This window comes from Xenopus tropicalis, chromosome 8 (assembly GCF_000004195.4).
Source record: "Xenopus tropicalis strain Nigerian chromosome 8, UCB_Xtro_10.0, whole genome shotgun sequence".
In the NCBI taxonomy this organism is placed as follows: Eukaryota; Metazoa; Chordata; class Amphibia; order Anura; family Pipidae; genus Xenopus; species Xenopus tropicalis.
Window position 1 is genome coordinate 141,760,666 of NC_030684.2, and position 27,941 is coordinate 141,788,606.

At 50.7% G+C, this 27,941-nt stretch overlaps 2 protein-coding genes across 3 annotated transcripts; one reads left to right on the plus strand and one right to left on the minus strand.

Moving 5' to 3' along the window:
- Nucleotides 1–340: 340 nt before the first annotated feature.
- rnf115 (ring finger protein 115) lies at nt 341–19,482 on the minus strand. Its single transcript, NM_001142149.1, is given in 9 exon segments — nt 341–1,566; nt 3,312–3,427; nt 3,708–3,801; nt 3,947–4,019; nt 6,380–6,451; nt 6,566–6,777; nt 7,310–7,367; nt 8,156–8,214; nt 19,207–19,482. Coding segments are annotated over 9 exon segments (888 nt in total). The 5' UTR covers nt 19,285–19,482; the 3' UTR covers nt 341–1,440.
- Nucleotides 19,483–19,646: 164 nt separating this feature from the next.
- Nucleotides 19,647–27,920, plus strand: polr3c (polymerase (RNA) III (DNA directed) polypeptide C (62kD)). 2 transcript variants are annotated; one of them, XM_031892357.1, is made up of 15 exons: nt 19,647–19,739; nt 20,033–20,192; nt 20,273–20,528; nt 21,667–21,849; nt 21,961–22,037; nt 22,124–22,228; nt 22,545–22,637; nt 23,221–23,301; nt 23,667–23,718; nt 23,833–23,893; nt 25,177–25,327; nt 25,436–25,537; nt 26,646–26,695; nt 26,784–26,933; nt 27,568–27,920. In XM_031892357.1, exons 2-15 carry the CDS (start codon nt 20,046–20,048, stop codon nt 27,650–27,652), a joined length of 1,593 nt encoding a protein of 530 aa, XP_031748217.1. In that variant the 5' UTR covers nt 19,647–19,739; nt 20,033–20,045; the 3' UTR covers nt 27,653–27,920. The 2 variants fall into 2 exon arrangements, with proteins under 2 accessions (XP_031748217.1, XP_031748218.1); XM_031892358.1 differs by having other exon boundaries at nt 19,656–19,765.
- Nucleotides 27,921–27,941: the final 21 nt, after the last annotated feature.

The following is a 27,941-nucleotide window of genomic DNA, read 5'->3' on the forward strand; positions in this document are numbered from 1 at the left end:
GGTATGATACATAGCGCCGACACCCTATACCCGTCCAAGCTGGTATGATACATAGCGCTGACGCCCTGTACCCGTCCTGCCCAGTATGATACATGTGCAGAAAGACACAGCCACCAACCAGAGAGATTTCCTTACCTGCAGTAACTCCATTAAAGCAATGTGGCGCCACCTACTGGTCAGGAACACACATCCCCATGCTGCTTCTTGCCATTTCACTGACAGACACACAGGCCTAAGGTTTCTACATATATATTATTTTTAAATTATCAAAAAAAAAATAAATGATTGTGGACATAGGAGGATTCTGCCCCAGCCCAGAGAACAGAAGAAGTGCTCCCTCTGCTGGATAAACCTTTGTTTCTTTATTACTACTACCACCCAGCACACAGCCATGACAGCAATCTGTGGCACTCCGGCTGTTTCTGGACCACCCACTCCCAGCATCCCCCAACAGGACCGCTGGGAGTTGTAGTCCAAGAGAAACATCCATCACCACCCATTTATATGTTACAGACCAAACTCCAGGAAAGAGCAACACAACAGTTTGTCAAACAGGTGGACTCGCCCAGCGACACGGGTAACCAAACTGGGCCGATCCAGCTTGGGGGGGGCAACGACTGCCCACGGCCCTTAACAGTTGGTCGATGGGAGTTTCCGCTGATGCCTCAACACATAAGCCTGGGGGGGGGGGCTTTGGTCCCATACACAGACCACCCAACCGCCAATCCAGTTGTTTATTGGGACGGCCGAGGCCCCACCCACATGTACAAATGTCATGGTCATTAAGAGTTTGCCGGCAATGTTCCGGGGGGGGGGGTCTTTACAGTTCCGGATTTCCAATGGGGGGGTGCAGAGTTAAGTGCAAGGGGTGTAAAAGTCTAGAACCCAACAACTCCCCGCCCCCCATCAGTGGCTTTGCGGATGGGAGGGGCCAATGGATACGGACAGACACCTTGAATCGAATGGCTCTACAGATACACCACGAGATAATGAGGCGGCGAGCGGCGCTGAGGAATCACTGTGGTTGGCTGAAATGATTTCCCCGCCCCGTTCCTTTATTTTGGTCTCGGAGGAGACGCAGAGTCTGTGGCGCCGCAGGCAACATCAGAACTGCTTCCAAATCCTGCCTTGGGGGGGTCGCCGATTGGCGGAAGGATACTGTATAAATGCTCAATGGCACTTTCCGAGCAGATAAAAGCAGCAGCTGATCGATGATCGGGGGGGAAGATATGGGGTGGGTAGAGGGCGAGACATTGGAGCGAAGCAGCTGGACCCAGTCATTCCGCAGAAGGGAGTTTCATTTAGGAAGTGATGGGGGGGGGGGGGGGTTCTGTAGTACTGGTGGCTGTTTCCTCCCCCAAAATGAACCCCCCAACAGGCTTCCCCCCCCTCTTCTTATATAATATACATGCCTTAGAGTGAGGGCTGACGGCGCGGGGTTCAGAAGGTCCATCGGTCGGGGCTGTCGCTGCTGAAGTTGTTGCTACCGGACGCCTCGGAACTGGGGGCTTGTCTCGTCGAGTCCTCGCCGTTCAGGCTCTTTCGGCAAACGGGGCACGTGTCGTGCTGGCCAAAAAGAAAGGAAGAGTGAGAAGCTGTTGCATATTGTACAGTCAGTGTAATAGATTCTCAGAGATAAACCCAGCAGCTCTAGTCATGAACATACACGGAATGGAACCGCAGAAGCAGATAACTGCCGAGTTATAATAACTATATAATGACTGAAAGGGTAAGTCAACCAGTGATGGAACCTGGGCACAGTTGCATTAACCACTGAATCCAGAGCTCTGATTCTCTGTACTTTCTGCTCCTGGGCTGCTCTCTTTCCCATGGTCAGACAGGAACCTCCCCCCTGGGTAAGTGAATCCAATCTCCCCCCAGTACTTACCCAGGTACAGAGCTCTGATTCTCTGTACTTCCTGCTCCTGGGCTGCTCTCTTTCCCATGGTCAGACAGGAACCTCCCCCTGGGTAAGTGAATCCAATCTCCCCCAGTACTTACCCAGGTACAGAGCTCTGATTCTCTGTACTTCCTGCTCCTGGGCTGCTCTCTTTCCCATGGTCAGGCAGGAACCTCCCCCTGGGTAAGTGAATCCAATCTCCCCCCAGTACTTACCCAGGTACAGAGCTCTGATTCTCTGTACTTCCTGCTCCTGGGCTGCTCTCTTTCCCATGGTCAGACAGGAACCTCCCCCTGGGTAAGTGAATCCAATCTCCCCCCAGTACTTACCCAGGTACAGAGCTCTGATTCTCTGTACTTCCTGCTCCTGGGCTGCTCTCTTTCCCATGGTCAGACAGGAACCTCCCCCTGGGTAAGTGAATCCAATCTCCCCCCAGTACTTACCCAGGTACAGAGCTCTGATTCTCTGTACTTCCTGCTCCTGGGCTGCTCTCTTTCCCATGGTCAGGCAGGAACCCCCCCCTGGGTAAGTGAATCCAATCTCTCTCCCCCAGTACTTACCCAGGTACAGAGCTCTGATTCTCTGTACTTCCTGCTCCTGGGCTGCTCTCTTTCCCATGGTCAGGCAGGAACCCCCCCCTGGGTAAGTGAATCCAATCTCCCCCCAGTACTTACCCAGGTACAGAGCTCTGATTCTCTGTACTTCCTGCTCCTGGGCTGCTCTCTTTCCCATGGTCAGGCAGGAACCCCCCCCTGGGTAAGTGAATCCAATCTCCCCCCAGTACTTACCCAGGTACAGAGCTCTGATTCTCTGTACTTCCTGCTCCTGGGCTGCTCTCTTTCCCATGGTCAGGCAGGAACCCCCCCTGGGTAATTTTATCCAACCTCTCTGTACTTTCTTTGCCTGGGCATAACCACGGTCAGACATGATTCATCAGAACTCTATACCTGTGAGAATACACCAAGGGGGATGTTCCCGCCTGACCTTGGGAAAGAGAGCAGCCAAGTTGCACCACTGGTTCCAATTGAAAATAAGCCCATGTTTAAAGGGGCAGTTCACCTTTACATTAACTAGTATGTTGTAGAATTCCTAGCAAATCTGCAATTGATCTTCTTCGATTCTTTATAGTTTCTGAATTATTTGCCTTCCTCTTCTATACCTTTTTAGTTTTCAAATGGGGGTCACTGACCCCAGCAGCAAAAAAAAAAAACCTTTATGTTCTGTGAGGCTACAATTTAATTATTATTGTTATCAGCTTTCTGTTCAGCTCCCTCTCCTATTCATATCCAATCTCCTATTCGAACCACTGCCTGGTTGCTTAGGTAAACGAAACCCTAGCAACCAGACAGCTGCTGAAATCCCAAACTGGAGAGCTGCTGAACCGTGAAGAGAGGGAGGGGGGGGCCCTTACCAGTTCAAGCCAAGGCACGATGCAGTCTCCGTGGAAGAAATGGTTGCAGGGTAACTGCCTTACTTGTTCTTCTATGGCGTAATCCTCTTTGCACACTGGGCACTCCAGGCCCATTGCTTGGAAAAGAGAAGGAGACGCACGGTAAATACAGGGAGTAATAATTGTACAAATAGCCTCACTAAGAACCTCCCACTGAGTGAGCCAATCCCATTTCTCTCAGAACAAACTCAATTCTATATACTTCCTGCTCTTGGGCTGCTCTCTTCCCCATTGGCCATGGGAGAAAAGCAGCCCAAATACAAAAAAAACTCAGCTCTCTGCCTGGGTTAGTAGGGGGCAGGTCTGATTTACAGCCATATGGAAAGGCTTGGGAACATACAAGAGAAAGAGACCTACCCACTTGCTCCCGGGTTACAGTGACAGTCGGGAGGGACACAATCTTGTCTTTGTCGGCCGGGGGAGGACCGGTGTTTTCCAGCTGCCCCAGTAGCTGAAGGAAAAACAGAGGCTTTAAGTTGAAGCCCAAAATCCCATGGCAGGGTCAGTAAGGGGGGCATTTATTAAAACACACTAACACTTTGCATTAAGGTAGAATAGAGAGCCATCGTACTGCACCGAGACCCCCACATCCTTACCTGTGTGACGATGGAGTCCAACCCGCTCTGGCCCCACGCGTAGTCCCCCGGATTCGAATGCAGCATCCCACTCCTACAAACAATAGCAAATGTGGTTACACTACTAACATGGCCCGTACAGTTTGGGCCTAGGGGGGACTGACCCATAAACACGTCGGTGCCATTAGTACAGTTTGGGCCTAGGGGGGACTGACCCATAAACACGTGGGTGCCATTAGTACAGTTTGGGCCTAGGGGGGACTGACCCATAAACACGTCTGTGCCATTAGTACAGTTTGGGCCTAGGGGGGACTGACCCATAAACACGTCACTGCCATTAGTACAGTTTGGGCCTAGGGGGGACTGACCCATAAACACGTCACTGCCATTAGTACAGTTTGGGCCTAGGGGGGACTGACCCATAAACACGTCGGTGCCATTAGTACAGTTTGGGCCTAGGGGGGACTGACCCATAAACACGTCGGTGCCATTAGTACAGTTTGGGCCTAGGGGGGACTGACCCATAAACACGTCGGTACCATTAGTACAGTTTGGGCCTAGGGGGGACTGACCCATAAACACGTCACTGCCATTAGTACAGTTTGGGCCTAGGGGGGACTGACCCATAAACACGTCGGTGCCATTAGTACAGTTTGGGCCTAGGGGGGACTGACCCATAAACACGTCACTGCCATTAGTACAGTTTGGGCCTAGGGGGGACTGACCCATAAACACGTCGGTGCCATTAGTACAGTTTGGGCCTAGGGGGGACTGACCCATAAACACGTCACTGCCATTAGTACAGTTTGGGCCTAGGGGGGACTGACCCATAAACACGTCGGTGCCATTAGTACAGTTTGGGCCTAGGGGGGACTGACCCATAAACACGTCACTGCCATTAGTACAGTTTGGGCCTAGGGGGGGACTGACCCATAAACACGTCGGTACCATTAGTACAGTTTGGGCCTAGGGGGGACTGACCCATAAACACGTCGGTACCATTAGTACAGTTTGGGCCTAGGGGGGACCGACCCATAAACACGTCGGTACCATTAGTACAGTTTGGGCCTAGGGGGGACTGACCCATAAACACGTCGGTACCATTAGTACAGTTTGGGCCTAGGGGGGACTGACCCATAAACACGTCGGTACCATTAGTACAGTTTGGGCCTAGGGGGACTGACCCATAAACACGTCTGTACCATTAGTACAGTTTGGGCCTAGGGGGGGGACTGACCCATAAACCCGTCGGTACCATTAGTACAGTTTGGGCCTAGGGGGGACTGACTCATAAACACGTCGGTACCATTAGTACAGTTTGGGCCTAGGGGGGACTGACCCATAACACGTCGGTTGCCATTAGTACAGTTTGGGCCTAGGGGGGACTGACCCATAAACACGTCGGTACCATTAGTACAGTTTGGGCCCAGGGGGGACTGACCCATAAACACGTCACTGCCATTAGTACAGTTTGGGCCTAGGGGGGACTGACCCATAAACACGTCACTGCCATTAGTACAGTTTGGGCCTAGGGGGGACTGACCCATAAACACGTCTGTGCCATTGGTACAGTTTGGGCCTAGGGGGGACTGACCCATAAACACGTCGGTGCCATTGGTACAGTTTGGGCCTAGGGGGGACTGACCCATAAACACGTCGGTACCATTAGTACAGTTTGGGCCTAGGGGGGACTGACCCATAAACACGTCGGAACCATCAGTACAGTTTGGGCCTAGGGGGGACTGACCCATAAACACGTCGGTGCCATTAGTACAGTTTGGGCCTAGGGGGGACTGACCCATAAACACGTCACTGCCATTAGTACAGTTTGGGCCTAGGGGGACTGACCCATAAACACGTCGGTGCCATTAGTACAGTTTGGGCCTAGGGGGGACTGACCCATAAACACGTCACTGCCATTAGTACAGTTTGGGCCTAGGGGGGACTGACCCATAAACACGTCGGTGCCATTAGTACAGTTTGGGCCTAGGGGGGGACTGACCCATAAACACGTCGGTGCCATTAGTACAGTTTGGGCCTAGGGGGGACTGACCCATAAACACGTCGGTGCCATTAGTACAGTTTGGGCCTAGGGGGGACTGACCCATAAACATGTCGGTGCCATTGGTACAGTTTGGGCCTAGGGCGTCACTGCTAGTGGTAATCTGACCCCAGGTTTAAAGGGAAAGCAAACCCAGTGTGCCCATTGCAGATCTGTATGAAGCCGGGGTGGTACCGTATCTATTACACGGTATCAGCGGGAGGAGTAATGGGAGACAATCTCCATCTGGGCCCATTGAGTGTACAGAGCAGCTGGGAGCCGTAGCAATACCTTATCCCAACGTATTAATGACAGGCAGTGGGACGGTAACCCTGACGCACCTGTTCCCATCCTTACCTGCGCAACTACAGAAATACACCAGGAATAGGGGGGCCCCCCATCCATAAACTTACCAAGAGAGGGGATGTGGTGACCCCGGAAAGGGCGGGTTTGCGAATACTCCGGCAAAGATCTGTTGGATGATGCTGTTGGCAGAGCAAAGACAATTTAGGGTGCCATTATGGGCAAGTATAAAGCCAGGGCCAGATGCCCCGGGTATGGGGTAACCCTCAAATGTACAATATGGGGCCACAACTCACCCTTCAATGGCCGGAGAGCGGTCGGGGCGCGAGCTGACCCGGGATCTATACCGCGTCATTGGCTGCCTGGGGGGCCGGCGGGTCAGCCTCAGCTCCGTATGGGCCGGGTGGCCCCGCTCGTGGTCTCGGCCATCTTGATCTAAAGAGCTGCTGCTGCTCAGGAAATGTCGGAAGTCGGGGATGAACATCGCTTGGTCTAAATGGTCCCAGAGCTGAGGAGAGAGCAGCCCAGAATAACTTTATATGCACCATTTGCCTTTATGCTCACTGTTAGTTTATTATAGCATGCCCTATTCCTAGCAACTTTGCAATTGGTCTTCATTATTTAATTCTTATAGTTTTTAAATTATTTGCCTTCCTCTTCTGCCTCTTTCAAATGGGGGTCACTGACCCCAGCAGCCCAAAGCGATTGCTCTGTGAGGCTACAAAATGCATTATTGTTACTTTTAATTCCTTATCTTTCTATTCATATTCCCATCTCTCATATAAACCACTACCTGGTTCCTAAGGTAAATAAGCCCCTAGCAACCGGACAGCTGCTAAAATACAAAATGGAGAGCTGCTGGACTAAAAGCAAAATATCTGAAAAACCATAATAAAAAATGAAGACCAATTGCAAATTGTCTCGGAATATCACTGTCTATGTCATATTGAAAGCTCATTAAAGGTGAAATACCCCTTTAAAGTGGATAAAGTATTACAGAGCCAGTGTATAATACATACCAGGGGGATAGCAGGACTTACCTCTGTGAACTGTGCGGGGGAACTGTCATCGAGGGCGCTTCCACTGGAGTCTAGGAAACTGAAAAAGCACAGGAGTGAACTACAGAGAAATACCCCACCCGGGGCAAAGTGCAAGCTCTGTATGGGTATAAGAACCAATGGGGCAGGTCTGTAGCACAGCTATATTACCTCTTGGCAGCTTCTATGGAAAAAAATCAGTAGGGCGGAAGTTCACATACCTCGGTATAGAACAGGCTGCTCTCCTTCCCATGGTCTCATAGGGATTTGGTCTCCCATACAGGGCCAAGACCAGCCCCCTGACCATGGGTAATGAGAGCAGACCGGGAAGAAGCTCATTACCTGGACAAATACTGGGGAGGAGGGGATAACTATTAATCCAGTAGGAGGGGCTTAATGGGGCTAAGATGAAAGTCCAGAATGGCAGATCACAAAAGGGGTGGGGCTTAGCAGAGGAGGGGCAGACCATAAGAATAAAGGGATGGAATAGGGTGTGACCGGGGGGAATGGGGGTGTGACCCCTGTGCCATGACACCGGTTTTATTTTATTTTTGGCAGTTCCACCACCCAAGGGTTGATTGGTTCTTCCTACAGGATTTTCCGGCCTTTGCAATTAACACCCAACTGGACACCAATCAGCTATCTCGGGGGGGGGGGGGGGGGGGCAACCGTCAAGCCAATAAGCTGCTAGGAGTGTAGGGGCAAGTTTAATAGCTTTATTCCTGCAACAAATGACTGACCAACCGCAAGTGTCGGGGAGTTGCACATTCAGTAGGGAGGTTCTGTGGTGGGGGGAGGCAGGGGATATATATATATAGGATTATAGAAGATATATATCTGTGTACTTACCTGGATTCCTCCGTCACCTCCTCGATGAATCCAGAGTCACATCTGGGGCAGATATACTCCTGTAACAAACACAGTGTCCGTTAGTGAGTGTGTGCTCCCGTGGTCAGAAACAGAACGCAACACCCCCCCCCGTAAGGTAATTAAGGGCAAAATGAACTAAAGTCAATATTATGCTGAAAAACATATCAATTTTCTGCTGCAAGAGCTTCAAAAACATGAAAACGGGACCAAATGACATTTAAGGAAATGAAGTGCAGGGTAATTTGCTGGGGGGGGGGGCAAACAAGGAACTGAGGTACAGAAACATCACCTTCATTATATCTCTAACAGGTCAGCATTGCCTTTAACTGAGAAAGTACTGTATGTGCCAGAAACATGCTGAGTCACTTACCCCCCTCCCTTCCAGGGATCATTCCTGCACTGTCTCCCCAAATCCCCCCCTAACTGGCCCTCAGGCTGGGCCCCCTTAGCCCATAACAAGGTTACAGATATATAGAAACATTGGGGTAACAGTCACCCTGCTATAGTTCCAGGGGTACCCAGGGCACAAATAAGCACTCCCCCCAAATCCCCCCCTAACTGGCCCTCAGGCTGGGCCCCCTTAGCCCATAACAAGGTTACAGATATATAGAAACATTGGGGTAACAGTCACCCCGCTATAGTTCCAGGGGTACCCAGGGCACAAATAAGCACTCCCCCCAAATCCCCCCCTAACTGGCCTTCAGGCTGGGCCCCCTTAGCCCATAACAAGGTTACAGATATATAGAAACATTGGGGTAACAGTCACCCCGCTATAGTTCCAGGGGTACCCAGGGCACAAATAAGCACTCACCCCAAAATCCCCCCTAACTGGCCTTCAGGCTGGGCCCCCTTAGCCCATAACAAGGTTACAGATATATAGAAACATTGGGGTAACAGTCACCCCGCTATAGTTCCAGGGGTACCCAGGGCACAAACAAGCACTCACCCCAAATCCCCCCCTAACTGACCTTCAGGCTGGGCCCCCTTAGCCCATAACAAGGTTACAGATATATAGAAACATTGGGGTAACAGTCACCCCGCTATAGTTCCAGGGGTACCCAGGGCACAAGCACTCACCCCAAATCCCCCCATAACTGGCCTTCAGGCTGGGCCCCCTTAGCCCATAACAAGGTTACAGATATATAGAAACATTGGGGTAACAGTCACCCCGCTATAGTTCCAGGGGTACCCAGGGCACAAATAAGCACTCACCCCAAATACCCCCCTAACTGGCCTTCAGGCTGGGCCCCCTTAGCCCATAACAAGGTTACAGATATATAGAAACATTGGGGTAACAGTCACCCTGCTATAGTTCCAGGGGTACCCAGGGCACAAATAAGCACTCACCCCAAATCCCCCCCTAACTGGCCTTCAGGCTGGGCCCCCTTAGCCCATAACAAGGTTACAGATATATAGAAACATTGGGGTAACAGCCTATAGTCACTCGGAGTACCTCTGTCCCACCCAGTCAGCCTGTGTAAGGGTAGATAATGGGGTCACGCTGGGTATAAGGCCCCCCCCAGATGCCGCTGGCAGTGAGGGGAACACACAGAATGATACAGGCCCCGCCAGGCTGGGGGGACGCAGGTGTAACTATAAATAATAACAGCTTGGCACGAGGCGCGATGCAGACACAAACGGTAGCCCAACTCATCCTGCGCATGTATATTACCATCCCCGGGGAACAGGGCCTAGCTCTGTACAGCCATCTATTGGCACCCAAAGGCAGCCTATCAGCATCCAGGTACCGGGCCCCAGGGTCACGCTGGTTGCCTGGAAACAAAGGGGGCAGGTAGCTGCTACCCCTACCCCCTGCTCGGTATCATCTGTCCCCTTGAGAACAGCCATTAGCCATGCATGGGAGATCCTCCCTACAGATCCGCGGGATCCCTCCCTCACTCACAGACTGCTATTCCCATACAATTTGCAATTGGTCTTACATTCTTATTATCTGCAGTTTTGGAATTATTTGGCTTTTTGTTCAGCGGCTCTCCAGTTTGGAATTTGGACAGCTATCTAGTTGCTAGGGTCCAATATACCCTAGCAACCAGACAATGGTTTTTAACAAAAGCCAGAAATATGAATAGGGGAGGGTCTAAATAATAAAACGTAAATATAACAAAAACTGAATCGTTTTTTGGATGCTGGGGTCAGTGACCCCCCATTTGAAAGAGGCAGAAGACACAGGCAAATGATTCAGGAACTATACAAAATAAATAATGACGACCAATTGAAAAGCTGCTAAAATAGGACATTCTATAACCAAACGTTGAACTACCCCTTTAACCAGATCCCCTGCCCCAATTGGAGACAGAAAGGCAATAATCCCCAGCAACCCCAGTCTGCTCACATACAGGTAGATTTCAGGAGTCAGAACCAGCAGTGCAGATACTGCTCTCGCTATTGCAGTGACAGCGCAGAGAGAATAGAGCGCTGATTCAGTGTATGTCTATAAGAGCGGGCGCTGCAGTCTCGCATATAATACATATACATATACACACACACACACGTAGGTGCAGCCAGAACATTGCACCCTTGCAGTTTACCTGCAAACTTACGTATCTTCTTCATGTCACCTTGAAGGGACGCCAAGTCATGTGACTGCCCCGGGGGCGGAGCCAGATCCTCACCATACACTCACTGCACTGCTTTCCCCCGACACAGATAATGACACTTTATACACAGTGAGAGTCACCGCCCTGCCATTATCTGCCGTCATTTCTTCCTGCATCCCACGGGTTCCGACTCATGAACACCATACGCAGTAGGTTGGCCCTAACCCTTAGCTATCATGGTTTTGACCCCATACTCCCCCCATACGTCAGATGACTCTAAAGGGGAAATATGCCACATCCCCGGTCACTATCCAGGGGGCTTAAAGGGCTAGTTTACCTTTAACTATTAGTAGGTTGTAGAACGGCCAATTCTAAGCAACTTTTCAGTTGGTCTTCATTATTTATTTCTTATAGTTTTTAAATTACTTGCCTCCTTCTTCTTTTAACTTCTTCCAGCTTTCCAATGGGGATCATAGAACCTGGAGAAACCCCTCACAAAGATGGGGGTATGAGCTTCATTGAACCCCAGTATATCCGCCCTCTGATTCTTTTTATTACTTATATTATAAAGGGGTGGTCGGACTGGGCCGGCGGGGCACTGGGAAACAGCCCTGACGGGGACCCCTGGGTCAGCACCCCCCGTGGGCCCTACACCCCCCCCAGTCCAACCCTGTTTAAGTTAACTTTTAGTAGGTTAAAGAATGCCTTATTCCTAGCAACTTTGCAATTGGTCTTAATTATGTGTTATATTATATGAATTATTTGCCTTCCTCTTCTACATCTTTGCAGCTTTCAAATGGGGGTCACTGACCCCGGCAGCCAAACCCTATTGCTCTGTGAGGCTCCGGTTTTATTGTTACTTTTTATTCCTTATCTTTCTATTCAGCCCCTCTTCTATTCGTATACCAGTCTCTCATCCAAACCACTCCCTGGTTGCTAAGGTCATTTGGGTCCTAGCAACCAAACAGCTGCTGAAACGCCAAACTGGAGAGCTGCTAAACAAAAATTGAAATAACTAAAAAAAATACAAATAAAAAGATGAAGACCAATTGCAAATCTTCTAAGCATATTACTCGCTAGATCATACTAAATGTTCAAAAGGTGAACAACCCCTTTAATGGGACAGACTTATCTTTCTATTCAGTCCCTTCCCTATTCATATATCAGTCACTCTCTCAAACCACTCCCTGGTTGCTAAGGTATGTGGACCCTAGCAACCAGATAGCTGCTGAACAAAAAATTTAAATAACTAAACAAACACAAATAAAAAATGAAGACCAATTGCAAAGAATATTACTCGCTAGATCATACTACATGTTATTCAAAAGGTGAACAACCCTTTTAATGGGACAGACTTATCTTTCTATTCAGCCCCTTTCCTATTCATATACCAGTCACTCTCTCAAACCACTCCCTGGTTACTAAGGTAATCTGGACCCTAGCAACCAGATAGCTGCTGACACGCCAAACCGGAGAGCTGCTGAACAAAAAGGGAAATAATTAAAAAACTACAAATAATAAAAAATGAAGACCAATTGCAAATTGCCTCAGAATATGACTCTCTACTTCATAGTAAAAGTTAGCACAAAGGTGAGTTACCCTCTCCGACTTGCACCCTCGCTCCGTAGAGTCATCGAGGTGCCACCCGTTTGCTTTGGGCCCCGTTAACCCTTTCCCTGCCAGCTGATGGATCCAAGTACACACAGGGCAGGGCACTTACCAAAAGGCTGGCGTCTCCATAAGGTTTATGTTTCTGTCAAGCGACTATTTACCCACAGAACAATGGAGGTGATTAAACATCACAGGTATGAAATGAAAGCGAAAGTCATACCTGTTATAAATGTATTTTAAAAATCTGAGCTGTCAATCATTCGGCATAGAGGCGGGGCAGGCAATATATGATTGACAGCTCAGATTTTTAATTACAATTACTTTTACTTTCCATGCAGCACTTCCTAGATATCACCTATGAAGGCAAATGGAACAAATCTTGCCTTTATTCTGCTCTACTAATATGATACAGAAGGATTTGGAATGATTTCTTGGACAGGTTGAAGTGGAGTGCAGAAATGCCAGTGTAGGTGCCTGCTGAGCCGGGGGCCCCGGGGGGCCGGCTGTAAGTGATACCGGGCTTATCGCTGGGAAAGCGACCTGCTAGACTAGCCAGGCAGAACCCCGAGACGGGGGGAATGAATGCTCCCGGCCGGGCGGGAGGGCCGGAGATAATGCCATTATGGGGCTGGGTAATTACTGGGATGAACTGGCTTAGGGACGTACTCACAGGCTTATACTGGGGTTAGGGATAAAGGCCCGGAGAGATAAGAAATAGCAATTATCCCAGAGCCGGAGACATTACAGCCACTAATGTAACAAATCACAAATTCCTATATATTATATTTCTACACTCAGTGATGCACCAACTAGAAACAACTGAAATGGGGCCCTAAGGGCATCACTGATGTACAAAGAATAATGTGGCCACTCACAGGGCCAAACCAAAGACTGGTCAGAGTGCTCTAGTCCCACCCACTGCCTGAGCTACAGACTTCCTGTCCCTCCCCCTGTAGGCTTCCATCAGAGTGCTCTAGTCCCACCCACTGCCTGAGCTACAGACTTCCTGTCCCTCCCCCTGTAGGCTTCCATCAGAGTGCTCTAGTCCCACCCACTGCCTGAGCTACAGACTTCCTGTCCCTCCCCCTGTAGGCTTCCATCAGAGTGCTCTAGTGCCACCCACTGCCTGAGGTACAGACTTCCTGTCCCTCCCCCTGTAGGCTTCCATCAGAGTGCTCTAGTCCCACCCACTGCCTGAGCTACAGACTTCCTGTCCCTCCCCCTGTAGGCTTCTATCAGAGTGCTCTAGTGCCACCCACTACCTGAGCTACAGACTTCCTGTCCCTCCCCCTGTAAGCTTCCATCAGAGTGTTCTAGTCCCACCCACTGCCTGAGCTACAGACTACCTGTCCCACACCCTGTAAGCTTCCATCAGAGTGCTCTAGTCCCACCCACTGACTGAGCTACAACCTTCCCGTCTCTCCCCCTGTAGGCTTCCATCAGGGTGCTCTACTGCCACCCACTGCCTGAGCTACAGACTTCCTGTCCCACCCCATGTCAGCTTCCATCAGAGTGCTCTTGTGCCAGCCACTGCCTGAGCTACAGACTTCCTGTCCTACTCCATGTCAGCTTCCATCAGAATGCTCTACTGCCACCCACTGCTTGACTAGGTTGTCTGTACCCCACCCCCAGTAAGCTGCCATTAGAGTGATCTATTCCCACCACTACTGGCTACCTGCCCCTGCCTCTTATCAGCCAGCAGTGATTTCCCACAGGAACAGTTCTGCAGCAGGTCAGGTACTGGTTGTGGGTAGGAAATGGGGATGTGGCACGGAGTCAAGTTGCCCTAGTATCAGGAAGACCACAACTGACAATGATTTACTTCCCCTTTAATCTACAGACTATTTTAGTTAGAATGACCCACTCCCCGGAGCAGCACCTTCCTTAAGAACTCCCGGGGCACCCATCAGTAACCGGTACCCTACACATATAACCCATAGCAACCTGCATCCAATGAGCCCAAGCTCCTCCCAGTGATAGGCAGGTAACACTACCCCCCATTGCACATCTATAAAGAACCAGTTGGCCCACGTGGCCGGCCCATTAACTGATTAATTCTGGGTGATAAAAGCACTTTTTCTGGTTGTGACTATGGGAGGAAAGAACCCAACAAGCCCAGGGAGACAGCCCCGGCTCGGAGGCTTCCGGAGAGGGACGCAGACGCTGGAGGGGAAGGAAGTCTAGAGAGTCGCTGATAAAAATACTGCCCGGGTTCATGTGAATGGGCCGGCGCTGGGACAGAACACAATGTAAGGAGCCGGCGCTGTAGGAACCGCAGTTATTTATAGAGACAAGCACAGGGCTGTACATAAATCATACCCAAACACCAGGGTTCTGACTCCCACTCAGCTTAACCCCCCTATCCAACAGTCAGGATTCTAAGCACCCTGGGCAATTCCGACCTTACTCCATGCAATACAGACTTAGTGGGGCCCCATTATTTTATCCAACTTATAGAACCCTCCAAAGGGCAACACTGACATTAGGGGTCACTATCCCTTTCATCCTAAGGCTACAGCAGGGCCCCGGGGCAGTCGGACCCCCCTATCTGATACTCAGGATTCTAAGCACCCTGGGCAATTCTGACCATACTCCATGCAATACAGACTTTGTGGGGCCCCATTATTTTATCCAACTTATAGAACCCTCCAAAGGGCAACACTGACATTAGGGGTCACTATCCCTTTCATCCTAAGGCTACAGCAGGGCCCCGGGGCAGTCGGACCCCTCTATCTGACAGTCAGGATTTTAAGCACCCTGGGAAATTTCGCCCATACTCCATGCAATACAGACTTTGTGGGGCCCCATTACTTTATCCAACTTATAGAACCCTCTTAAGGGCAACACTGACATTAAGGGTCACTATCTCCAGCCCCACTCTTTCAACCTAAGGCTACAGCGGGGCCCCGGGGCAATCGGACCCCTCTATCCGACAGTCAGGATTCTAAGCACCCTGGACAATTCCGACCATACTCCATGCAATACAGACTTTGTGGGGCCCCATTACTTTATCCAACTTATAGAACCCTCCAAAGGGCAACACTGACATTAGGGGTCACTATCTCCAGCCCCACTCTTTCAACCTAAGGCTACAGCGGGGCCCCGGGGCAATCGGACCCCTCTATCCGACAGTCAGGATTCTAAGCACCCTGGACAATTCCGACCATACTCCATGCAATACAGACTTTGTGGGGCCCCATTACTTTATCCAACTTATTGTACCCTCCAAAGGGCAACACTGACATTAGGGGTCACTATCTCTTTCATCCTAAAGCTACAGCGGGGCCCCGGGGCAGTCGGACCCCCCTATCTGACAGTCAGGATTCTAAGCACCCTGGGAAATTTCGCCCATACTCCATGCAATACAGACTTTGTGGGGCCCCATTATTTTATCCAACTTATAGAACCCTCTAAAGGGCAACACTGATATTAGGGGTCACTATCTCTTTCATCCTAAGGCTACAGCAGGGCCCCGGGGCAGTCGGACCCCTCTATCCGACAGTCAGGATTCTAAGCACCCTGGGCAATTCCGACCATACTCCATGCAATACAGACTTTGTGGGTCCCCATTACTTTATCCAACTTATTGTACCCTCCAAAGGGCAACACTGACAATAGGGGTCACTATCTCTTTCATCCTAAAGCTACAGCGGGGCCCCGGGGCAGTGGGACCCCGGGGCCACTGACATTAGGGGTCACTATCTCTTTCATCCTAAAGCTACAGCGGGGCCCCGGGGCAGTGGGACCCCGGGGCCACTGACATTAGGGGTCACTATCTCTTTCATCCTAAAGCTACAGCGGGGCCCCGGGGCAGTGGGACCCCGGGGCCACTGACATTAGGGGTCACTATCTCTTTCATCCTAAAGCTACAGTGGGGCCCCGGGGCAGTCGGACCCCCCCCACTCACAGTTCTGGATAAGGCGGGCAGTGCCATTATGATAAGCCACAGTCACAAGGCAGCCAACCGCCGCTCTCTAAAGTTATTTTAAGTGGATCCTGACAGGCCTGCCAACGGTCCCGTCGGATTTACACCTCACCCCCCTCTCAACTGCAACACGGGGCCAAAATATTAACCCCATCTGTCCCAGACCTGGTGCTGGGGTATATCCCTCATTTGTTAGGTTCATTGCCCTGTAGTCACAGATTCATTTCTTTCTTTAAAGTGTAAGTTCACCTTTGAGTAAACTTCTAATGTTATAGAATGGCCTATTTTAAGACACATTTCACTTAGTCTTCATTTTTTTTTTTTTTTTATAGTTTTTGAACTATTTCCCTTCTTCTGCCTCTTTACAGCTTTCAAATGGGGGTCACTGACCCCGGCAGCCAAACCCTATTGCTCTGTCAGGCTCCAGTTTTATTGTTATTGTTACTTTTTATTCCTTATCTTTCTCTTCAGCTCCCTTGTCTATTCATATACCTGTCTCTCATCCAAACCACTCCCTGGTTGCTAAGGTAATTTGGACCCTAGCAACCAGATAGCTGTTGAACAAAAATCGAAATAACTGAACAAACAGAGATAATAAAAAATGAAGACCAATTGCAAAGCTTCTCAGAATTACTCTAGATCATACTAAAAGTTATTCAAAAGGTGAACAACCCCTTTAATGGGACAGACTGCAATAATATACAGTGTGTGTGTCTTTCCCCATAGAATATGGTTGTACCAATATTTAGCCAACTTGCTTTCCAAATGAGAAATAAGAAACCATATGGAACACTGGGTGTAACTAGTGACTTGCAATGGTCAAAACACCACAGGTTGCCGGAAAGACCCTTAGCAGGGCCACGAGTGCCCAGGCAGGAGGATGGGCGGGTACAAGTCAGCGGGAGGCGTGGCTTCTGCATTTAAAAAAAAATAAACGTTGAGTTTCCATTGGACGAGTGCCAGGCTGGTACCAGAAGGGGAGAGTCCACTCAGATAACAGTTAAAGGACCAGTAAAATACAACATTATTTATTTGGTTCGGGAGTAAAGCCCCAGTGTGTTGCAGGGGGGCCCACAAACCGGTATGTCAGGGGGCCCCCAATACCCCAAAGGTGAAAGTAAAAGTGTTTTCCTTAATCACTAAGCCTCCCAACCCTTACATACATAAACACTGGGGCCCGGCAAAGTGAAAGTAAAAGTGCAATTAAACAGACAGCGGGGTTCCCAGAAACGAGGCAGGGTTTAGCGGAATGCTGGGTCACAGGGGATCATGGGTAAAACGCAGAAGTGAAGGAATGTTGCTGAAATGTGGCATAAAGGGAATTTCACTGAGCTGTGACAGAGACACGTGACTGTACAGAAGTAGTGGCTCCCTAGGGCCCAATCTGGTGGCCGCGGCATGAAGGGTTAAAGCAGGGTGCCTGCCATACATGTGTAACCCCCTGACAGGGAACAGCACCCAGGCCTGACAGGCAGTACCCCTGTACCCAATAGGGAACCATTGGCTGGATATATACAGCACGGTGCCTATGTACCTCCAATACAATCCCCCCCCAAAGTCCCCCTCACCCAGTACTTCTGCCCACAAACCCCCCACAATCTCCCCAGGCACCACCCGACACCCCACTGCTTCCCCCATTAAACCAATGACTTATCCCTGCCCTACATTCCCAATTCCCTTCCCCCAAGTGCTGTAGGCCCCCACATTCTCCCCTAAACCCAATGACTTCTTCACCCCCCCATACTCCCCCCTGCCCCTTATATTTCCCTCCCGCCCCCAAGCCCCCTACATTCCTCTCCCGCCCCTACATTTCCTTCCTGCTCCCCTGCATTCCCCTCCCACCCCTCCTGCCCCCCTACATTTCCCTCCCGCCCCAAGCCCCCCTACATTTCCCTCCCGCCCCCAAGCCCCTCCACATTTCCTTCCCGCCCCCAAGCCCCTCCACATTTCCTTCCCGCCCCCAGGCCCCCCTACATTTCCCTCCCGCCCCCAAGCCCCCCTACATTCCCCTCCCGCCCCTACATTTCCTTCCTGCCCCCCTACATTCCCCTCCCGCCCCAAGCCCCCCTACATTTCCCTCCCGCCCCCAGGCCCCCCTACATTTCCCTCTCGCCCCCAAGCCCCCCTACATTTCCCTCCCGCCCCCAAGCCCCCCTACATTTCCCTCCCACCCCCCTACATTTCCCTCCCGCCCCCAGGCCCCCCTACATTTCCCTCCCGCCCCCAGGCCCCCCTACATTTCCCTCCCGCCCCCAGGCCCCCCTACATTTCCCTCCCGCCCCCAGGCCCCCCTACATTTCCCTCCCGCCCCCAGGCCCCCCTACATTTCCCTCCCGCCCCCAGGCCCCCTACATTTCCCTCCCGCCCCCAAGCCCCCTACATTTCCCTCCCGCCCCCAAGCCCCCCTACATTCCCCTCCCACCCCCAAGCCCCCCTACATTCCCCTCCCACCCCCAAGCCCCCCTACATTCCCCTCCCACCCCCCTACATTTCCATCCCACCCCAAGCCCCCCCTATACTTTCCTCCCACCCCAGTACCCCTCCCCTGTCCCCTAGATTCTCCCCGCACCCCTCCCTTCGGCCTCCCTACATCCCCCATTAACCCAATTACTCCCCCCCCAAACATCTAACCTGTCCCCCACATTCCCTAACCCTGCCCCCCCCCGGGACCCCAAGCCCCTCTACCCCCCCCTCTCACCCCAGTGCCCCCGCACGTACCCCCCACTCTGTTCCCCACTCCCCCCGGGCCACACATCCAACCACTGTTTACATTGCACTCCCCCCCCCCCCCCCCCGGCCCCCAACATTCCCCTCCCCGCCACCATACCCCACCCCGGCCCATTTCGTTCCCCTCAGCCCAGCAGCCCCCCCCCCGGCCCCCCATATGCCTCCCCCACACACCCCCCAATTGGGCCCCGCACTCCCCCGCAGGGACTCACCGGCAGCTTGGGGTTGACCTCCCCCTTACAGTGATGGCAGAAGAACCGATGCTGAGACACCGCTGCCGCCTCCGCCATGATCCCTACCCGCTCTCCCCCAGCTCCGGCTGCTGCTGCTGGGAACCGCGTCACGTCAGTCCTCCCAGCACCGCCGACTCGCCTACACGAACGTCTCCTATCGTACGGCGGCGCTCTATCCCCTCCAACACCAGCGAGTCTTCCAATCAACCCCTCCCAATATCGGGGCTTGTGAGGCAAGAGTGACCCCGCACGGCGCTCTATCCCCTGCCAGCACCAGCGAGTCTTCCAATCAACCCCTCCCAATATCGGGGCTTGTGAGGCAAGAGTGACCCCGCACGGCGCTCTATCCCCTGCCAGCACCAGCGAGTCTTCCAATCAGCCTCCTCCACTGCCCCCTCAGCCCAAAAGGAGGTTCAAGAGAAGAACGGGGGGGGGTTACTAATACCGGAAGTTGCTATGTGGTAACCAAGGTGACGTTCGGACGGTGTCAGCTGACAGGAAGCGGAAGCCATGTGAGTGCTGTTGGTAGAATTCTGGTGTGAGTTTCACTCTAGGGCTGCATGGAGGCGCTGGCAGAGGATTGTGGGAGCTGAGAGTTGTAGTTCAGCCATAACTTATGATGGTGCCTTAGTTCTGACGGCTCAGACAATTGCTTCCCTACTGCCTGGGCCTCATTGGGCAGATGAGGGGCCTCAGCCCCTGTTGGGACATAAGCTTATAGTCATGTATATGTCTGGCAGTGGGATAGCAGCAGTGATAGTGCATTATAGGGTGTAGTACAACTATAACTATCCCTCTGTTTCAGCCGGTGCCGGGAGATGAGTGCGGTTGAGAGCAAGCTGTGCTCCCTGCTGCTGCAGGAACATTACGGGGAGATTGTGGACCGAGTGGGGACCTTTCTGATACGGACGGGCAACCAGCCGCTGAGAGTGATCGCCAACGAGACAGGGACGTCATTGGATCAGGCAAGTTTAACCCTCTCGCTCCCTGGGCACTGCCCCCAACTAGTCCCCGTCCCTTGATGGACTGTTTTTTCCTCCGACAGGTGAAGAAAGCCCTTTGTGTCCTGATACAGCACAACCTGGTGACCTACCAGCTGAACAAACGCGGCTTTGTCGAGTACAAGGCCCACGTCGACCGCTTCCTGCGCATACTGCGCTACCCGCGCTACATCTACACGGCAAAGACCTTGTACGGGGACACGGGGGAGCTGATTGTGGAGGAGCTGCTGCTCAATGGCAAAATGACACTAAGCGCCGCAGTAAAGAAAGTGGCCGACAGACTGACCGAGACCATGGAAGGTAATGACTGCCGCCTTGGGGTAGCCCTGTGGCAACCTTCTGGGATAGGCAGCCCAGCAACCTGATCATCCCTTCTGGCTGTCAGCTGCCCTGGTTTATATTGTGAGTGTCAGAAATCTAGGGGTGTGCATAGGGGACCCAGCCCCAAGGAGCTGACAGTCTAGTCTAGTGGTAGAATGGGAGCCCCTGTGACTAACCTAAAGAGCTTGCAATCTAGCCACTAGGGCTAAAGTCTAGTGATATAAAGGAAAGCCCTCTGGCGGTCCAAAGAAGCTTACAGTCTAGTTATAAAATGGCACACTCTGTCCCACATAGACTAATATCTATTGGTATAAGGAAATATTCATCTCCCAGGAGCTTACAGTCTAGTGGTAGAATGGGAACCCTTGTGATGGACATAAAAAGCTTACAATCTAACCACTGGGGCTAAAGTCTAGAAATATAATGGAAAGCCCTTTGACTGTCCCAAGAAGCTTACAGTCTAGCTATATAATGGAACACCCTGTCCCACATAGCCTAACATCTATTGGTATAAGGAAATATTCAGCCCCTAGGAGCTTACAGTCTATTGGTAGATTGGGAACTCTTGTGATGGACATCAAAAGCTTGCAATCTAGCCACTGGGGCTAAAGTCTAGTGATATAATGGAAAGCCCTTTGACTGTCTGAAGAAGCTTACAGTCTAGTTATATAATGGCACACCCTATCCCAAATACCCGAGCATCTATTGGTATAAGGAAATATTCAGCCCCTAGAAGCTTACAGTCTATTGGTAGAATGGGAGCCCCTGTGACTAACATAAAGAGCTTGCAATCTAGCCACTGGGGCTAAAGTCTAGTGATATAATGGAAAGCCCTTTGGCTGTCCAAAGAAGCTTACAGTCTAGTTATATAATGGCACACCCTGTCCCACATAGCATAAGATCTATTGGTAAATTGGTTAATATTTATTCAGCCCCTAGAAGCTTGCAGTCTAGTTCTATAGGGGGAAAGTCTGAAGCTGTCAGAAAGAGCTTACAATCTAGTCGCATAACTGGGAACTGTACCGCAAAGAATGTGTACTGTAGAGGAATAATAGGAACCTGCTCAATGCTTTAAGCCCATTAGCTAAGCCCTGTGTATTGTGTTCTCCCTGCGCAGACAGCAAGAGCATGGAGTACAGTGAGGTTTCTGCCACCTTTACCCACCTGGCAGATACACACTTTGTGCAGCGGTGCCCGACTGTGCAGGAGAAGGATGCCACGGAGGGCCGCCCACCACTTGCCCCAACCCTGCAGATGAATGAGAAGGAAATGTACATCGTCCCTAAGCTAAATATGACAGGTAAGTGCCCTTGTGGGGCAGCCGCTCTCCGATACTGCCCGGAGGTGTATACAATGTAGGAAGGGGTGCTACTGGATACCCCTTGTTATGCTGTGCCTATTGTTGCTCTAGGCAGGGGCAAACGCCGCAGATCATCTGATGATGACGATGGAGGCAGTCAGGCCAAGAGACCAAAAAAGGAAGCAGAGGTGGGTGTTCATCGTTCACCCCAATATGGCCCTGCATTCTTGTCTTGCCTGTAACTTACCCTTTCCTCCTTGGTCTCCCTGCCCAGGATAGCCAAGATGATGGCGTCTACTGGCAAGTCAACACGGAGCGGTTCCACCAGCACTTCCGGGACCAGGCTATTATCAGCGCTGTTTCCAATAAAATGGACCAGGTACCTTGTGGCAGAACCCCTTGAGGGGTATGTAGTTTAAGGGGCAGGTATAAACACCTAAATCAAGCAGGTCTTGTATAATGGGCACCAAATACAATCATTGGTTGCTATGGGTTGCTACAACTGGGCACACTTTGGGCCTTATGTTGCATTACCTTCGACCCTTCAGGAAGTAGCGGCAATGTACTACACTGATGCAACAGCAATAAAATGGTCGCTTCCAGTGACAGGCAGCATGGGTTAGAATGACCTAGTAGCTAAGGCTGATCTAAGGCCATCTTGCTTGTGTTTACTTCTTCATAATGGGCTTTTCCAGACCAGCAGTGAGATAGTCCGGACCATGCTGAGAATGAGCGAGGTCACCACTTCATCCAGTGCGGCATACACTCAGCCGCTGTCATCCAATGAGGTCAGTATGAGCCCTCCATTCAAAGATATTCACTGTACTACATGGTTAGGGGGCCACAGTATAATCACTTTTGAATCAACTATTAATATTATGAAAGTAATATTCTGAGACCATTTTCAATTGTTATTGTTCGTGGTTTTTAAATTATTTCGCTTTTTGTTCAGCAGCTATCTGGTTGCTAGGGTCCAAGTTAACCTAGCAACCAAGCAGTGAATTGAATTAGAGACTAGAATATGAATAGAAGAGGGTTGGAATAATGCAAGATGACTATAGTAATAAAATTGCAGCCTCACAGAGAACTTGGTGTCTAGGGCAACCTGGCTGAGGTGTCTAGTGCAGCCTGGCCGAGTTCCCTAGGGTGCCTGGCCGAGTTCCCTGGGGTGCCTGGCCGAGGTGTCTAGGGTGCCTGGCCGAGGTGTCTAGGGTGCCTGGCCGAGGTGTCTAGGGTGCCTGGCCGAGGTGTCTAGGGTGCCGGCTTGGCCCACCTCTGGGAGAGGCTGCTGACAACATAAATGATTAATTCAAAGGTGCAAGAGGTTATTATGCTCAGCTCCGCTTTTACTTTGCTTTTTTTCTGTTTAAGATCTTCAGGTCGCTCCCTACAGGCTACAATATCTCCAAACAAGTTCTGGATCAGTATCTGACCCTGCTAGCGGATGATCCGGTAAGTGACGCAGAGTGTCTGATGCTTACAAAGGGTTAAGATTAAAGGGAAACTATACCCCCAAACAATGTAAGTCTCTGTATATTAGTATGGGCAAAGTTACAGTTAGAGCTGCATCACTTCCTGTCAGCTGATCTCTTAGGGAGCACACAGCCCGTCACTAAATGGCGGCTCAAGGGGAAGGGTGTAAAAGGGCAAAATTTGCTGATATATATATTCCAGTTTGGCACTTGCAGGGCTTGGTTACACTCATGTATCCGTAGGTTGGGAGGGAAGCTTTTTTCCTTTGCACATATCCTGTTATGTACAAGATGAGTCTAATATCAGTGCTGTGCTTCCCTTTATCTCCCCCCCCCTCCCCACAGCTGGAGTATGTTGGACGGTCTGGTGACAGCGGCGGGGGGATGTTTGTCATCAGTATCCTTTATATGTCCGATCCCTTATTGGTTTGGGACTCTCTTCCCTCCCGCCCCTCTCTCTGTAAGATTCACCCTCCTCTTGTGCAGTTGGTCACTTAACCAGGACTTACAGATCTGCACAAAGCGGTCGCTTCCTTGGCCACAGCGACGCTGGAATCGCTCGTACAGGAGAGGCAAGAGAAGGGGCAGCGGTTTTGGGGGTGGGGCAAAATGGGGCAGGTGGGGCAAAATGGAGTCCTGCAGCAGGTCGGGTACCTGTGGGTTACAGTAGCTGGAAAGCGGGTACCCTACGGGATGTGGGTATAGATGGGGGTCAGGTTTCAGGTCTTATCCAATTTTTCTTATTATATTATCTATATTAGCTATATTTTACTCCTTTAAATTAGGGACGCACCAAATCCAGTTTTTTGGGTTCAGCCGAACCCACAAATCAATTGTATGGGATTCGTCCGAATACGGAACCGAATCTAAATCCTAATTGGCCGAATACCGAACCGAATCTAAATCCTAATTGGCCGAATACTGAACTGAATCTAAATCCTAATTAGCTGAATACCGAACCGAATCTAAATCCTAATTAGCCGAATACCGAACCGAATCTAAATCCTAATTAGCTGAATACCGAACCGAATCTAAATCCTAATTAGCTGAATACCGAACCGAATCTAAATCCTAATTAGCCGAATACCGAACCGAATCTAAATCCTAATTAGCTGAATACCGAACCGAATCTAAATCCTAATTAGCCGAATACCGAACCGAATCTAAATCCTAATTAGCTGAATACCGAACCGAATCTAAATCCTAATTAGCCGAATACCGAACCGAATCTAAATCCTAATTAGCTGAATACCGAACCGAATCTAAATCCTAATTAGCCGAATACCGAACCGAATCTAAATCCTAATTAGCCGAATACCGAACCGAATCTAAATCCTAATTAGCTGAATACCGAACCGAATCTAAATCCTAATTAGCCGAATACCGAACCGAATCTAAATCCTAATTAGCTGAATACCGAACCGAATCTAAATCCTAATTAGCCGAATACCGAACCGAATCCAAATCCTAATTAGGCAAATACCGAACCGAATCTAAATCCTAATTAGCTGAATACCGAACCGAATCTAAATCCTAATTAGCCGAATACCGAACCGAATCTAAATCCTAATTAGGCAAATACCGAACCGAATCTAAATCCTAATTAGCTGAATACCGAACCGAATCTAAATCCTAATTAGCTGATGCTAATGCTATGCTAATGGTTCTGCGCAGGACTCTACCCTAGGCGGCAGCTGGAAGCTACGTAGGAAGTATACGGATAATGGTAGGATACTTGTGATTTTCTGCCCTGCATCCTTGCATCAGATAGGGTCTTGCAGAGGTGCTGAGAGTTTTAGTTGCACAAGACCTGGAGGTGACTTATGCCTGACCCCCCCCCCCTTACTCTGTGCAGGTTCGGCTCGCGCTGCGCCAGAATTTTCCGCCTCCTCCTTCGCAAGAGGCACCTGGAGCAGAAGCAAGTGGAAGATTTTGCTATGGTTCCAGCCAAAGAGGCCAAGGAAATGCTGTACAAAATGCTCTCTCAGAATCTGGTGTCCCTGCAGGTCAGTACTGACTGTCAGCTAGCGCTGCCCCCCCCCCCCCCCAGTGTTTGTCGGAGTGGCCCAGCAGGAGACAGCCCAGGGATCTTATACGTGTTCTTTTATATGCAGGAGATTCCAAAGACACCAGATCATGCCCCTTCTAGAACATTCTACCTGTACACCGTCAACACCCTTCCCTGTGCTCGGATGTTACTTCAGAGATGTTACAAGGTACGAAAGACAAGGGGCTGTTCCTGCTGAATTGTGCTTAGTACAGGGGAATCCCTATGTGCCATAGTTTTATGGTATCTCTCTGTACAGGCTATGAGCAAACTTAGGGGGCTGTTCCTGCTGAATTGTGCTTAGTACAGGGGAATCCCTATGTGCCATAGTTTTATGGTATCTCTCTGTACAGGCTATGGGCAAACTTAGGGGGCTGTTCCTGCTGAATTGTGCTTAGTACAGGGGAATCCCTATGTGCCATAGTTTTATGGTATCTCTCTGTACAGGCTATGGGCAAACTTAGGGGGCTGTTCCTGCTGAATTGTGCTTAGTACAGGGGAATCCTTATGTGCCATAGTTTTATGGTATCTCTCTGTACAGGCTATGAGCAAACTTAGGGGGCTGTTCCTGCTGAATTGTGCTTAGTACAGGGGAATCCCTATGTGCCATAGTTTTATGGTATCTCTCTGTACAGGCTATGAGCAAACTTAGGGGGCTGTTCCTGCTGAATTGTGCTTAGTACAGGGGAATCCTTATGTGCCATAGTTTTATGGTATCTCTCTGTACAGGCTATGGGCAAACTTAGGGGCTGTTCCTGCTGAATTGTGCTTAGTACAGGGGAATCCCTATGTGCCATAGTTTTATGGTATCTCTCTGTACAGGCTATGAGCAAACTTAGGGGGCTGTTCCTGCTGAATTGTGCTTGTTTACATTATTGTTTTACTTGGCGCAACATTTCAGTTGACCTGGCTCCCCCCCCCCCCCCCCAATTATAGGAGAATTATAACACTCCAGGAGGGTTATGGGAGGCAGGGGCCAGTCACCAGCTTAAACAACACTGGAAATAATAAAATAAATAAGGCACAGTGGCCCTTTAAGACAATAAAGAGATGTATGTATAATAAAGAGTCCGTATGACGCAGATGTAGTTACTGATATAGTGCTGGGTTAGCACTGTATGTACATAGAGCTGTAGAACTCTGTGCATTGATGGCACCGGCCCAGGTTACAGCCTTTATTGCAAACAATCCAAAGTCCAGAGAGATCAGACAAAGGGCTGTGCCAATAGGGAATCTACTGCTGACACGTTCTTCCCACAATCCTCTCTGCCCCACAGACTGTGGCCAACCTGATAGAGCGCCGGCAGTACGACACCAAGGAGAACAAGTGAGTTGGGCCGGGGGTATGGGAATCTGTGCTCCGATTGGGGGCCAGGGGCAGCCACTAACGGCACTGCCCCTCTTGTCCAATCCAGGCGCTTGCTGGAGAAATCCCAAAGAATAGAAGCCATCATTGCCTCCATGCAAGCTACGGGGGCTGAAGAGGGCCAATTGCAAGAGATCGAGGAGATGATCACGGCCCCTGAGCGGCAGCAGCTCGAGAGCTTGAAACGCAACGTCAATAAGTGAGTGGGGGGGTCTGTAATGTTGGCCAGCATAAGGGGGGGGCGGTCTGTAAAGTGCCCAGCTTGGGGGGGTCTGTAATGTTGCCCAATGTGGGGGGGGGGGGGGGTCTGTAATGTTGCCCAATGTGGGGGGGGATCTGTAATGTTAGCCAGCATGGGAGGGGGGGGGGGGTCTGTAATGTTGGCCAGCATGGGGGGGGTCTGTAATGATGCCCAGCATAAGGGGGGGGCGGTCTGTAAAGTGCCCAGCTTGGGGGGGGGGATCGGTTGTGTTGCCCAATGTGGGGGGGGGATCTGTAATGTTGCCCAATGTGGGGGGGGGGGGGGCTGTAATGTTGCCCAATGTGGGGGGGGGGGGCTGTAATGTTGCCCAATGTGGGGGGGGGGGCTGTAATGTTGCCCAATGTGGGGGGGGATCTGTAATGTTGCCCGATGTGGGGGGGGGGGATCTGTAATGTTGCCCGATGTGGGGGGGGGGGATCTGTAATGTTGCCCAATAGGGGGGGGGGGGGGTCTGTAATGTTTCCCAGCATGGGGGGGTCTGTAATGTTGCCCAGCTTGGGGGGTCCATAATGTTGCCCAGCGTGGGGGGTAAAGTGCCCAGCTAATGCCATTTATATGTGCCTCGCGCCAGGTTGGATGCCAGCGAAATCCAGGTGGACGAGACCATCTTCATTTTGGAATCCTACATTAACAGCACCAAGACCAAAGCCGGATGAGACCGCCCCACTCATGGGGGGGGGGGGGACACCATTGCCATTGGTCACTTCTCATCCCACCCCCCGGCTCCCGGGCTTGGGCACGTATTCCATATTGGAAAGAAGGGGTGCTCTCCTACTGGCTTCCTACAGGAGTAAGGGGGCTAGTTGGGGCCGTTACAGAGTCGGGGGGGGGGGGCTACTCTAGGATCTGAAGGTCTAATGGGACTTTGGAATGAGCTGAAGTGCACAGAAATAATAAATAATAATAAAACACAAAATAACATTGGGCCTGGTGTGTGTGTGTGTT

Coding starts and splice junctions, on each gene's coding strand:
- polr3c (XM_031892357.1), top strand. CDS start 20,046: ATGAGTGCGGTTGAGAGCAAGCTGTGCTCCCTGCTGCTGCAGGAACAT. Junction 20,193..20,272: donor CAGGGACGTCATTGGATCAG/GCAAGTTTAACC, acceptor TTCCTCCGACAG/GTGAAGAAAGCCCTTTGTGT. Junction 21,850..21,960: donor CCCTAAGCTAAATATGACAG/GTAAGTGCCCTT, acceptor TTGTTGCTCTAG/GCAGGGGCAAACGCCGCAGA.